Source organism: Pezoporus occidentalis, unplaced genomic scaffold (genome assembly GCF_034315485.1).
Source record: "Pezoporus occidentalis ecotype Australia unplaced genomic scaffold, CSIRO_AGI_Poc_V1 ctg293, whole genome shotgun sequence".
In the NCBI taxonomy this organism is placed as follows: domain Eukaryota; kingdom Metazoa; phylum Chordata; class Aves; order Psittaciformes; family Psittacidae; genus Pezoporus; species Pezoporus occidentalis.
Window position 1 is genome coordinate 23,636 of NW_026914863.1, and position 13,958 is coordinate 37,593.

General features: G+C 55.0%; 1 protein-coding gene across 6 annotated transcripts in view; it reads right to left on the bottom strand.

The window, feature by feature from the left end:
• SKAP1 (src kinase associated phosphoprotein 1) overlaps positions 1-13,958 on the bottom strand; it is a 145,314-nt gene that overhangs the window by 16,671 nt on the left and 114,685 nt on the right. For all 6 annotated transcript variants that reach the window (XM_062626541.1, XM_062626540.1, XM_062626537.1 and 3 more), the window contains 6 exons: positions 9,111-9,191; positions 7,309-7,392; positions 6,126-6,250; positions 5,361-5,424; positions 5,019-5,183; positions 1,393-1,455 (listed from right to left, as the gene is read on the bottom strand). In XM_062626541.1, coding sequence (XP_062482525.1) covers positions 1,393-1,455; positions 5,019-5,183; positions 5,361-5,424; positions 6,126-6,250; positions 7,309-7,392; positions 9,111-9,191 — 582 coding nt within the window. The remainder of the gene's footprint in view (positions 1-1,392; positions 1,456-5,018; positions 5,184-5,360; positions 5,425-6,125; positions 6,251-7,308; positions 7,393-9,110; positions 9,192-13,958) is intronic.

The following is a 13,958-nucleotide window of genomic DNA, read 5'->3' on the forward strand; positions in this document are numbered from 1 at the left end:
GAAATGCCTGCCAGGGGACACCCAAAACCTAGGGATGCCCTTGGGGTGCAGGCTCATCCCCACCTCCAGCACCAGCCTGCATGGAGCCGTGCTCCACTCCCCGCTGAGGATGCGGCAGCTGGGACAGGCAAGCAGAACAAGGTATCCCATCGCCTCCTGCTTCCCTTCCCCTGCCCCGAGGCCGCTGCATGGACACAAGGGATGGATTGTGAAGATGGGGATGTTGTTTTTCCCAAGCGCTGGGGGCTGGTACCGAGCTCCACAAATCCATGAGGAATGGGGCGATGCCGCCTTGCTCCGGTCTCTGCGAGCAGCTGGGACTCATCCCTGTCTGTGCTACCAAGACCTCAGTAGAAACAGGCCTGAGCACCCTCCCGGGCTGGGCACAACTGCCTGAGCCGTATCCAAAGGCGTCTGATGGGTAAAGGGAAAGCTTGGATCCGGCTTTCCAGAAACACTGGGAAGTTGGGCATTGGGGTCCTCTGGGAGGGCTGAACCAGCTGGGCAATGCCTGTGCTGCACTGAGGCGAGCACAAGCACGTGTGAAGCTGGTTTAGCCACCCGTTACCCACAGCATCCAAGGCTGAAGCCCTCCGGTCTCCATCACCCAACAGGCGGGATGCCCACGGAGCATCCCCAGGGCGCTGAGCATCGCCAGGCGCAGCAGGATGGGGTGGGAAGCTCTCCCACGCCAGGCTTTGCCAGGAGGATGGTTTCCCACGTGCGATGGAGCGAGCAGGGCAGCAGGAAGCCCCTGGCCAGCCCAGCCCCAGCTCCTTGGACACAAGCGCTGCTTTCCGGTGCCGGGGAGGAAGCAGGGGTGGAAAACGACGCAGGTGGGACCAGGGAGGAAACAGATCTTCCGCTCCCGTCCCGCGGTGCAGGTCCTTAAGGAAGAAGCAAGGGTGGAACCGGTGACCATGGCAGGCTCCCGGGCTGCTGGCTCCTGGTGCTTGTGTCCTTCTGGCTTCCCAATCCCAGATCCCGCCCTGCAGCAGCTTCCTCTGGGACATGATTTGCTTCCTTCCCTCTCCCCAGGTTGTTTCTGCCCCAGTGGGATGCTTGGGGGGAGCTGGCTCCGTCTCTGCGGTCCAGGGACAAGGGACAGGGATGGGAGAGCCTCCATCAGGCAAGAGGGGGCTGGATGCTGAGGCTCCTCCGTCGAGAGCTCACTAAGGCCACGGGGTCCTGTCCATAGGGGAGAGGCATCCCCATGCCCACAGCAAGGAGAAGATGGGGAGAGCTCCCCCAGCCCAGCCTCAGGGTCTCCTGGGGCCTCTTCCATCCTCCTCACAGCCTCCATCACACCCCAGGATGCTCAAAGGCAGCGGGACTCAGCCCCCCCCCCCCAAAACGTTCCTTAAAGTTGGACAAAGCAGGGTGGGCTCTTACCGCTTCTCTGCCTGCTCCCTGCGTCCTTGCTGTACTCTGGGAAGGGGGGATCGAGCTCCTCGTCTGGGAAGGGAAGCAGCAGAGCTGTCAGGGGAAGGGCTGTGAGCGTTACTGCTACCCCAAACCCCCGGCAGGCAGAGAGCATCCGACTGCCACAGCCATAAATCCCCGGCTGGGCTGCGGCGAGTGGGAAGGGAGGAAGTCACAGATCGTATTGTCAAGCGTGTTGCATAAACCCATGAATTGTTGTTAACACGGGGCAAAACAAATCGCCTCTTAGAGCCCCATAAATTGGGGCCGCGCTTTGCCCGGCGCAGGGGATGCAATGGGGGGATGCCGGGATGGAGATGGGAGGAAGGAGCAGAAGTGAAGGAGAACGGGGAGCAAAGGCAGGGTGGCATGGAAGGGAATCATAGGAAACAATACCATGGCACAGGGTAAAGGAATGAGAGGCTGGAAGTCATGGGGAAGCGCTGAGAAAACAGCCGGGGACAGATGGGAGCAAGGATCTACACACGGATAAGAGCTCGAACCCACCTACAGTCGGTACCTCTATATGTTATACATGTATTTATAAAGTTTATTGATACCCATTTTCTATCTCTAAAATAGACCCAAACCCATCTGCACCTCCTGCACTGCTGCCGCCTCCTTGGGGAGCACGGGGCAGTCCCGGACGCAGCCCCGGACGGGATGCATCCCTACTGCATCCCAGGGGATGCGGCTTTGCCGTCCCCTTTAGGCAGAGCCAGCAGACACCGAGGCTGGGCCAGTGAAGCGCTGGGGCTGCTCCGGCGTCAATCCCAGCCGGAGCCGATCGATGCAAACCAGGTCAGAGCTGGGCTGCCCGTTACAAATTGCATCCCGTGGTGGAGGGTCGCTGCTGCTGCTCCCCCCATTAGATGGGAAACGGCCCCCAAAAATCTTTCCTAAATAAATCAGACTTTATTGTAGGGGTCGGCCCCTGACGAGGCAGGATCCCATTAGCATTGATCCCAAAATGAATTATGGAAAGTGCCTTTTGCCTGCTCTTTGCATGTGTAAAAAGAGAAGGGAAATGTATCCAGAGCAGTGCTCCCTCCCCACCATTCCCACCCCCAAACCCTCACATCTGGATTCCTTTACCCTTTAACTATGGCGCCGATTCCCTGTATCCCATCTCCTGAGGTGAAGGGCCATCAAACCAGCTCCTGCATGCCATGAAATCCCCAAAGCTGTCCTCCAAAGCAGGGCAGCATCATTCCCCCACCTGCACCCAGGGGCTCCCCATATCCTTGCTGTGCACATCCTGCATCCTGCAGGCACCGCTTCCATCCCGGAGCCAGGCTGTCCTCAGGAAACCTCTTCCCAGATCCCTTCTCACAGGCAAACCCAGGCTCCTTAGGAAGCATCAGACGGGGCTGGTGCAGGAATACACGTGCCGTGGAGGAAATGATGCCTCTGGGTTTCCAAGCGGAGCAAAGCTGCTCCATGGCGTGGACCAGGCGCTCTCCCCTGTGCCTCAGTTTCCCTCTGCCCTGCTCCCCCCTCACTCTGTGCCTTTGGCAGAGGTGCAGTGAGGTGCAGTCCTTGCGGCTGGGACTCAGCTTCCCACGGGAAGCGGCTCCCCACCACACCACGGCCCCAGAGCCAGGTGCTTTTCCGAGCCTGCAGCGATGCTCTGCCTCCCCTGGGGTGCCCGATCCCATCCAATAGCCCGGTTTTAGGGTGATGGATCAGAGGCAAACGCTGACAAACGCATCCCCTGGGGGCTGTGCCCTTCCCCTGCTGCCGCATCCCTGTGAGAGCATCACAACCTCACCTTTCCATCCCTATGGGCATCGCGAGTGGTCCAGGGCAGCCCCAAGCCCCAGGCATGGCCGTGCCCCCCCCACCCTGCTGTGCTGGAGCAGCCTGGGCACTGGGGCAGATTCTCAGAGGAGCTGTGTTTTAATGTAGCAATTTGATTCAATTTTCCACTCTATAAAATTACCCATCACTGCTCGTTGCTTCCTAACAGACACCTTCACTCTTAATTTAACAATCCCATCGAATTCTGCCAGGGAAATTGGAAAAATTTATCACCTGTGAAATTTTATTTTTCCTTGGTTGTATCTGTTTTTGTAAAACTTCATTAACGACGATGACTTGCTGAGGAAATTATCTCTTCATCTCCCCCCCCCCTTCTTCCCTTCTCCATCCTTTTCCCTCTGTTTTCACCCAGGACACAAGGGAGGCAGCCAGGCCCAGAGGAGATCCCAGCTTGGATGAGATTGTTCCTTGCTCTTATTGAGGGGGGGAAGGAGCAGGGGGGATGAGCTCAGGGCTCGTGATCTCTCCCACCTGCCCCTGTGCCCTGTGACTGGTTTCTCACCACTTGCACCCTCGGCATCAATGTGCCACCACCACCGACATCCAAGCTGCAGGAACTGGGGCCTGTGGGGGATGAGGAGCTGGCCCCTTCATGGCAACAAATGCCCCCAGAGTGGGTTGGGGTGAAGGGACCTCAAAGCTCCTCCAGCTCCAACCCCTGGCACGGGCAGGGACCCCTTCCACTGGAGCAGCTTGCTCCAAGCCCTGTGTCCAACCTGGCCTTGAGCACTGCCAGGGATGGGGCACCAGGGCACTGATGTGCATAGGAACAGGGACCGAGGGTGAACCCGGCTGCCAGGGTTGGCATCCTCACACTCTGCCTCCTGAAGGGAGGGCAGCGATGGGATCCATCCTTAAACCAACACCTGCAGGTGTTACAGCTGCTCCCGTCAGCGCTGGTGGCCTCAAGGCAGTGAGGAGCTGGACACAGGCGCCAAAGCAGGCAGGGATGCTGAACGCCCTCAGCCTGACCAACCATCAGCATCTCTCACCCACCCGCCTGGAGACCCCTGTGGAGGCTCCATCCGAGCCCAGGGACCACTGTGGGTGCACCCAAGGGAAGGGAAAGCTGCTGCCCAAAGAGCTGAGGGTGCGGAGAGAGGAAGGGGAGCCCAGGAAGCAAAGGTGAGAGATGGAGAGAGGCTGAACACAGCCACCAAAGGACTCTGCTTTCAGGGAAGAAGCAGCACAACAGCACATGGGTTTCAGTGAGGCTCAGGTGAGCCCTTGGCCAAGCCCTGGGGCACATCACACCATGGCTTGTGCTATAACAAGAGCTATTGCAGAGGGTGTCACCCTTGCAGGCACTTTGAGGGCTGCTCCTGGCTCCTTTAACCGGGAGCTGCTGCCCTGCTACCTCCAGACCTCGTGCACTGTTAGAGAGCAAGCACTGGTCTTTAATGTGGTTACGTTATCATCTCCTGGAAGGCCAGTAATTGCGTTACAGCCCCGACTGTGTGCCCGGGAGGGAGCTGCTTCATCATCTCCAGTCTGATCTTCCAGGTAACACAGCCCAGAGATTCCACTCACACCAAACTTAATATCAGTGGAGCTGAAGGGAGCCTCTAAAAGCTGCCTCACCTTAATTCGCCACCCCTCCACCTCAGCACAACACAAAGGGCTTGCTCTTGTGGTCCATCAGCCAGGCCAGACAAAGACATGGGGTCAGAGCTCTGAGATATGGGTCCATCAAACTCATTCCCATCCATGTGGAGTGTAGCCAAGGGTGTTTGCAGGGCTGGGGCTAGGGGATGGCTCAGGATTTGGTTGCTTACCTGGCAAAACCTCATAGATGTCATCCTCTTCCATCTCAACATTTGGCCCGTCTTGATTCAGAGTAGTATTATGGGATACCGTGGTCACAGACTCAGAACTGTCCACGTCGTTGTAGAGCTCCTCTTCATCCTCTTCATCACAGGGGATAGTGAAGGAGCTCAGGTCTGGCAGGAGAGACCACCCAACCCTGGCCTCTAAAACCAGCCAGGAGCTCTCGAGGTGGACCCAGATGTGGGCTCCAAACTGACCCCAAGGAGCAAAGCCCCAGGACCTCTCCCTGGCTAAGAGGGGATGCGGAGCCCCAGCAAGGGGGCAGATGCTGCCAGGGCCACCACACTCACCCTTCAGGAGGAACTGGATCTGATCCACCCATTCTTCAGCCTCTGCTGGGCTTGGGGCTGTGAACTGGAGAGAGGTTCACCCGTTATTGTGCTGGTTCTTGGGTGGAGGGAGAGGGAGGAAAGGGATTGGGGATGGAGATCCTGGCTCTGCCGTTCTCCCCCCTGTGACTTTAGGAAAGCCATTTCCCTTCTTATCTCCCTGTTCCAAAAAGGGAACCAGAAGCGGAACAGAGCCAGACTATCCCAGAGGAAAGCTGTCAAGCCTGATTCATTAAACCAAGTCGGATGAAAACCACAATCCCCACTGAATGCACTACACCGACTCTGAACCGAGACATCCACAAGCTCAGGAAGCTTCTCCTGCAGACGTCATGCACTGGGCTGGGTTTTCCATTGCCGCAGGTTTTAGGTTCCCCCAGGATGCTCAACATACCAAGGTTTAAATCTAACCTGGCTCTGAGGGGCTTATTTAAAACTGGGCTTCCCAAACCCAATCCTCCACTGCTTCTACACCATGCTCTTGCTTAAACCCTGTGCTCCATGAGCGCGAGCAGAGCCCAGGATGATTCTCATGCCAAGGGAAGGCCCATGCTGAGATCACCCATCAAGAAGCAGCATCAGCACCTTCTGCTTGCTTTGTTGGAGCTTCCCAACCCCCTTGAGCCCGCAGGTCCAGCCTGCACCTCTGCCCCTCAACCTGGACCATGTGCTTTGGTGCCCGGTGGTCAACCAGCACGCGAGAGCCATTTGGGGCCCCGTTCCTACCTCGTAGGTGCGTTTGCCAGAGCAGGTTAACTCAAAGCAGCATCTTCTCCGAGAGTCCTTGCGGAGATGGGGAGCCAGGCGGGCACCGTAGTGCTCAATGGAGAAGGTGCCTTTAGGTTGCTTGCCTGGAAGAAGAGAAAGGTGTTAAATCTGGAGTCAGCATCTCTTCATCCAGCTGGCAGATTGGGGTGCTGCAGATGTCCACACAGGGAAACTGAAGGACATTCCCATAGGGAATGGCTGGGAAAAACCCCTTCAGTCTCAGCACGTCCATGGACATCCAAAGGGAATATCATCGACTCTTCATAAAGACCCAGGAGAGAGGATGCCCTTTGAAACCTCAAGAGAAAGGCTGCTGGTGAACCTGCTTTATCCGCGCATCCTTAGGGACTTCCAGGGAGCCCTCCATAAGGATTTCAGCTCACTCATAACGGGTTTCCTTTCCTGTGTTGCCATCTGGGGAGGAGATGACCACTGCTTGTCCCCCCTCAAAGCACCAACCCTGGCTTCAACACCTCCATCTACTCTAAGGAAGTCCCTGCACGTACCAGGGTGAGAGGAGTTGAGAAGCTTGTTTGGAAGTGAAAAGCGCTTGAGATCCCCAAAGGATGTGGACGAAGGACAAAGACCCAGCTTCACCCTCACGTCCCACTGGAGTTCAATCCTGTCCCAGTCACAGACTGGTCACTGTGCTGCTTTGTGAGCTGCTCTCATGGCGTGTTTCTGGATGGGTGGACCAGGGGAAGGCCATCTATCTCATCACGCCAAACTCTGTTGGAGATATGAGCTGTCTGTTTGTATGGACCTGATGGAGCATGACTGCAAAATATTTATGTACACTGACACATGGGTTATATACAGCCACTGAGGGGGGTGAAGCCCAGCTGACGGCTAATGGAAAGCTTGGAACATCATTTGATTCACACACAGCTCTGTCCCTGTGTCTCTCTTCTCTTGTTCCACACCTATGAAGGTGTTTTTTTTTGGGGGGAAAGCAAGCTAAGATCCACCTTTGTAGGACCTGCATGTTATGTATTGATAGGGAATTACACCCTTCTCTCTTGTCAGATGATAACCTGGCCTTGGGCAAGGGCTCTGCCTTGCTCTTTTCCAGCCCTGTCCATGCCTCCATCCATCCATCACCCACAGCCTGGGGACCAGAAGCAGAGACCTCACCACTCACTTTTCTCACTGGCGTAGTAGTAAAAGGTGCTTCTGTTGAGGACACACCAGCGCTTCTGCCACTCGGACCCAAAGAAGCTGTGCTCTGGCAAGACAAGGTCAGAACAGAGTGAAAGGGATCGGTCCTGCTCTTGCGCCAGGGGAACATTTAGGGCAAAAAAGACTTCTTTTTTCCCCAATAAAACCCTGCAGATTTCTGGCAGAGAATTCAGGCAAGCAAAATATACATATGAATGGGCTGAAGTGAACTGAATTGGGCTGAACTGCATTGAACGGAGCTGCATTGAACTGAACTGCATTGAACTGAACTGCATTAAACTGAACTGCATTGAACTGAATTGGGCTGAACTGAACTGTATTGAACTGAACTAACTGGGCTGAATTGAACTGGACTGGACTGGACTGAACTGAACTGAACTGGGCTGAACTGAACTGGGATGAACTGAAGCGAACTGAACTGGGCTGAACTGAACTGGGCTGTATTGAACTGAACTGCATTGAACTGAACTGAACTGGGCTGGGTTGAACTGAACTGGGCTGGGTTGAACTGAACTGGGCTGTATTGAACTGAACTGCATTGAACTGAACTGAACTGGGCTGGGTTGAACTGAACTGGGCTGGGTTGAACTGAACTGCATTGAACTGAACTGAACTGGGCTGGGTTGAACTGAACTGGGCTGGGTTGAACTGCATTGAACTGAACGGGACTGAACTGGGCTGAACTGAACTGGGCTGTATTGAACTGAACTGCATTGAACTGAACTGGACTGAACTGGGCTGAACTGAACTGGGCTGGGTTGAACTGAACTGGGCTGGGTTGAACTGAACTGGGCTGGGCTGAACTGCATTGAACTGAACTGGACTGAACTGGGCTGAACTGAACTGGGCTGTATTGAACTGGGCTGTATTGAACTGAACTGAACTGGGCTGAACTGAACTGGGCTGTATTGAACTGAACTGAACTGGTCTGGGTTGAACTGAACTGAACTGGTCTGGGTTGAACTGAACTGAACTGGGCTGGGTTGAACTGAACTGAACTGGGCTGGGTTGAACTGAACTGAACTGGGCTGAACTGAAGTGAACTGAGCTGGGCTGAACTGGGCTGAACTGAAGTGAGCTGAACTGGGCTGGGCTGAACTGAACTGCATTGAACTGGGCTGCTGTGACCCTTAGCCCTGCTAACTGGGAGGGAGCACAGCTTGGGGTTAAACCTCCCCAGCTGAGATTTAAGCACATGCCTTTTACTCTATAATCGGAGCAAGCTGGAACGTGCACAGGACCAGTCACAGCGCTCAGCTGATGGCCAGGAGGCAAAAAGGGGCTGCTCTTGCCTCATCCCTGCTGCCATACAGTAAATAAATCAAGATAAAATCAGAGCGATGAGGAAATGATTTGTAGCCTTCACAAGGGGCACTGAGATCAAGATAAAGCCGGGGCTGACTCACAGCCCTTATCTCAACCTGCTAATGTGTGCGATGCTCCCAGCCCCCTTGTCTTCACCCAGGCTTTATCCTCATTAGGTGCTGCTCGTTAGAAGGACACATCTTGCCTTAGAGGACTGGGCTGCTGCTTAATTCAATCTGGGGGGTTTTAATCTCTGTGCAGTCGGATGAGCTGCAAAAGAGCACAAGTAAAGGCTGAGCCCTCCCTGTGTGCATGAGGCCTAAGGAAAGCCTGAAAGACCCTGCATGTGCTATGGAAAAGATGCCTTTCCCCGTTAGCTTTCCATCTGAAAGCTTGAATTGTTGGGAGCTCTGAGGTGACGTCCCCAAACCTTAACCTATGGCGCTGGTCGAGCCTCACCTCGGGACTTCTTCTCCAGGTAGCCTTGCTTCAAAATGTTCCCTGTATCTTGGACGGACCTGGGTGTCATCTCCTCCCCTCCTACAGGGAGAAAAGCAAAGCAAAGCCTTGGGATTTGCCCAGAGAAGCTGTGGCTGCCCCATCCCTGGCAGTGCTCAAGGCCAGGTTGGACACAGGGGCTTGGAGCAAGCTGCTCCAGTGGAAGGGGTCCCTGCCCGTGGCAGGGGTTGGAGCTGGAGGACCTTTCAGGTCCCTTCCAACACAAACCATGCTGGGATTTCCCTTTCCCCCAACCCATCAGCACGGTGTTTTCATTGAGACCAACAGGGATGCTCAAAAGGACCCAAATTCCCTCTCTGGGTCCAGCCTGGCCGGATCAGAAGTGTTTTCTCTATGGGGGAAGATGCAGAATAAGATCCTGAGGAGCCCCTGCACCACCTTCAAATGCACCCTCAGTGAGGGGACCCCGCACACCCCCTGTGCTGCCACCTCCTTGGCACCCCACAGCAGAGATGCGCTCAGGCTTTGCTCCAAGCGATGCTGAGCATCTGACTTGCAGACAAGGCACATTTCCCCTCAGCCCCCAGCCCCGAACCTCTTTTGCTAATGCAAATCTAAATGTCATTTGCTGGGACATTCACAAGGATGAAAACGGGCCGGTGGGGCCGGGTGCCCAGGGAGAGCCGGCGAGTATGAATATTACATGAATGTGCCCAACGCCAGCTCCCCGACCCCGCTGGCAGGAGCATAAACAATGCTTGAGTGAAACTTTGATGTGGACGTTAAGAAGCCAGAGCCCAGCGGGGGGACAAGAGGCAGCCCCGGCGAGATCCCATCAGCGCTCGCGCTCCGATTGAATTACCCAGGGGGGAAGGCAGGAGCTGCGAGGGCCGCTTGGCTTCTTTAATTTCATTGACTTTCAGTACATTATCAGCATGGGGCTTCCCTCGGCCCCCGCTCCCCCGTGCAAACTGGCTGTGGAAGGAGCCAGCGGGCAGGATGCTGCTGCTGCTGCTGCCGCTCGAGCCAAGGCAGGGATGCTCCTGGCCATGCGGGTCCTCCTTGGGATGCGCTTTCTGCTCCTGCCTCGTTGACAAGGGAGATGTGGGGAGCACAAGGACCTTGCAGACCCCACAAACAGCACAGTGGTGATGGGAGCCAGCAACAACCTCTGCCATACCCGATCCTTCTCTCTTTTACCCATCATTTCTTGGTGCCTGCCTGTCAGCAGGCAGGACCCCTGGGATTCCCTACTGCATTCCCAGATGTGCTGTGCCCCACTGGAGATCAATTTTCCACATAAGAACATCCCATGTTTCAGGCTATTTGTGGCTCTGGGTGCCAGGATGTGCTGGGTTAGCAGCATTCAGGTGCCTCTGTGGCACCCAAAACATCATCAGGAACCCAAATCTCTCCTGCTCTGCGAGGGACGCTGTGCCTCAGTTTCCCATCACACTGAAAGGAAACTCCCTTCTCCTTAAGCACTCTGTGGTTGCTCAGACAAACTAAATACAATTAAGGAAGGGTTGTGAGGGCTGATTTGATTGCACAGGGCTCTGGAAATGTGAAGCCTTACAGCCTGTGACACGAAGATGGCAGTGGTAACCTGTGTGATGCACCCAGCATGGCTAATGCAGCCCTGCTAATGCAGAGCTGAGATTACATCTGTGCAGGGTGGGTGAGTGCAGGGGATGGGGTGCTCTGCCTGGCTGCAGGCAGGGCTGGGGCTGCCGGGGTGTCCCTGTCCTTCCCTATGTCCCCTGTAACAATCCAGATGGCTTTTGCTAGCAGCAAATAGCTCAATATACGTGCAAAGGCAGTCTCCATTGTGTGTGTGGGGGGTATTTCTTAATGGACACTCGGGATCCACAGAGGATAGATGGGAGCCAGCCCCAGAAGGCTCTCTGGTTTCTAAGCCAGATGGTTGTGCCCCAGGACCACACAGCTGGCAGGTAAACCACAGCTCAGCACATCTTCCGGGAGTCCAAGGGATGGAAAAGCCAGGCTGTTGCCTGGTCATCCCTTCCAACCACTAACGGCCACTCACCGTGTATGAAAACAGGGAAAGAAAGGGCCTTACATTCATCTGAGAGAGGCACATCCGTGCTGACCCAGACACACGGCCCATCTCCGGTCGCTCGCGGGGCTGGGGCTGTGTTTGGATATGGTCTCGGTGGTCCCTTCCACCCTGGAATCTCCCTCTGTGTGCCAGGTACTCCAGGGCTGAGCCCAGTGAGCCCCGGTCACCTCCCAGTGGCACCAGCATCTCCTGCAGAGGAGCTGCACGCTGGAGGCACTGGAAATTGCTCTATGCCACCATCCTGGAGACCGCTTTTCTGCAGAGGATAGGCCCACGCTCACAGAAGCAGGAGCAGACAGCAGCTCTTTCCCCTCTTTATTGCGCCTCAATGCGATTCACATCCCCCAGGTGCTGCTGCAGGATGCTCTCATCACCCCTGCATCAGGCTGAACCCAGGTCTCCAACCCAGCCCGTGCCTTTGCTGATCGTTCCAGCCTGTCCTTGCCATGTCCTCAAGGACCTTTGGATTTCAGCTCTCGCCCTTCTGGTCTCTGAGTCATGCACACCAGCTGCAGCCACAGGAGCCGGAGCCAAACACGCCCGGGGCCGCATCGGTGCCCACGCTGTCACATCAGCGCTGTTCAAAGGGATGGAGCGCGGAGGCACGATGCTTACAGCTCATTCCCCGTCCTCCAGCTTATTCACCAGGCTCAGACGTGCCAAGAGCAGATTCTGCTCCCGGGGACTTCACAGGGAACACCCAAACCCATTTCAAACCAGAGCACAATCGGCTGTAATTTCCCAAAGCCCTCCATGGTGCCTGCGCTCTTTTTCCATTGAAGCTAATGAGCAGAAAGACAATCAGGAGGAGACAAACGAGCTCCTGCTGCCTTCAAAGCGAGATGGGCTCGGGAAGTGCTGAAAGCCTTTGGAAGTCCCACCCGCCACCCAGCTCTGCCATGGCAAACGGGTCCAGGACATGGGTGCCAAGTGGCACTCGTGGGTCTATTCGATCCCATGTAAAACCAAGGGCCTGGCTGCAAGCCATGCTCCCTTTGGTCTCTGATGAGGGAATGAGGCTTCCTGTATTTATACCGTTACCTTTCTCCAAGATCAAGAGGGTCTCGAAAGCATCTCTGCTCTCTCACATCATGCTCTATGCAGGGTACAGATACCTCTTCCTGGGTACCCTTAATCAAAGTTACCAGCCAAATCTACCGATGGTCCAGTTCCCATAGGAGGATGGCAGTGAGCTTGGCTCCGTGGTTCCAGGCTCTGGATGATGGAGGGTGGATGCATCAGGCAGAGCTGGGAAGGACCTTTCCAGAGCCATGCAGAAGCTGCAGCCCAGCAAAGCATCCAGCAACAGGCATGGGTTAATCACAGAATCATGGAATGGGTTGGGTTGGAAGGGACCTGAAAGCTCATCCAGTTCCAAACCCCTACACAGGCAGGGACCCCTTCCACTGGAGCAGCTTGCTCCAAGCCCCTGTGTCCAACCTGGCCTTGAGCACTGCCAGGGATGGGGCAGCCACAGGCAAAACGTCCTGACCAAAGAGAGCAAGAGGAGAAAGGCCACGGTGGGAAGTGAGGCACCATCCACCACTGTGGTCCCCCAGGTCCCTGCCTCCTCATCCCCCAGCTCCAGTGGCAGCTCCCCAGTGGCTCCCAGACCCTCAGTGCCCCTTGGACACATTTGCCTCTGCGCCTTGGGAGCATTGCTGAACCTTTCAGTGCCTTGGAAGTGGCTGGGGATCATTTATAGGGACTGGAACAAAATGAGCGACTGTTTCAAAGAGAATGGGGAACCAAACAATTGTCATCGTGGATCACACGGAATAGATCTTGTCCCAGCCCAATTTTATTGCATTTTTTGAGCTGGAAAATAAGCAAGTAGATGAAGAAAAGGCAAGGCACAGCAGGGAAGATTAATTCAAGCTTCAGACTGACTTCTCAGAAGAGGCCAGTAAGCAAAATCCAGAGTGCAGGCATCCACCCCAAGATAACTTCCTGGATTGAAAGCTGGAGGCAGTCAAAAATCAACGGCCACAAATCATGGAGAGCGAATTACCAACCGAAATATCCCTGTGCCCAGCTTTGGGATCAGTTATCCTCAGGCTCAGCAGCCTTCAGATGCTCCAAGGCATCCCCAGCCAAAGAGCCCATCCCAAAACTGCTGCTAAACCCAGAGCGCCCTTCGGGACAGGAGGGGAACTGCTAAGTGCTCTCTCGCAGCAGCCAGTACAGACCAGTACTGAAGGTAGGAACCAGGATTAACTGGTCCCAGGGAAGGGCTCGGGCTCCTGACAAGTGCTGACAGTCAGGAGCAAACACAAACCCCATGGAAGTCGCTCAAGGAAGCCACAATTCTCACCTGGGGATGGATGGGGCTGAATTAACTCTGTTGCCCCTAGATCCTTGTCGGACCACAGCTAATGACTGGACACAAAGAGGGAGGGGAAGGTACAGATGGACCTCTGTTAGTGTTGGATTTAGTGTTGTTTTCTCAGAGCAGTCCATGACTGTGGGGTTTATGATTGATAAGCAAACAAGAAAAGAGGCAGTCAATGGCCAACGGTCGGGCTGGGGTTTAGCCTGAGAGGGTGGAAAAAAGCCTCCAACTTTGCTCGGTGCTTTATTTTCTCCTTCTGCCCGGAAAATTTAACAGCAAGTTTGAAGCTGAACCAACTTTGCCGAAGGGAAATAAAAGCGAGAGAAAAGAAAAGGAGAATTCAAAGAGGAGGCAGAGCCCTTGGCCCAAAAGTTTCCTTCCAAATGGCTAAGTCTATAATTGCAAAATAAAACCCACTAAATCTCAATATCTATTT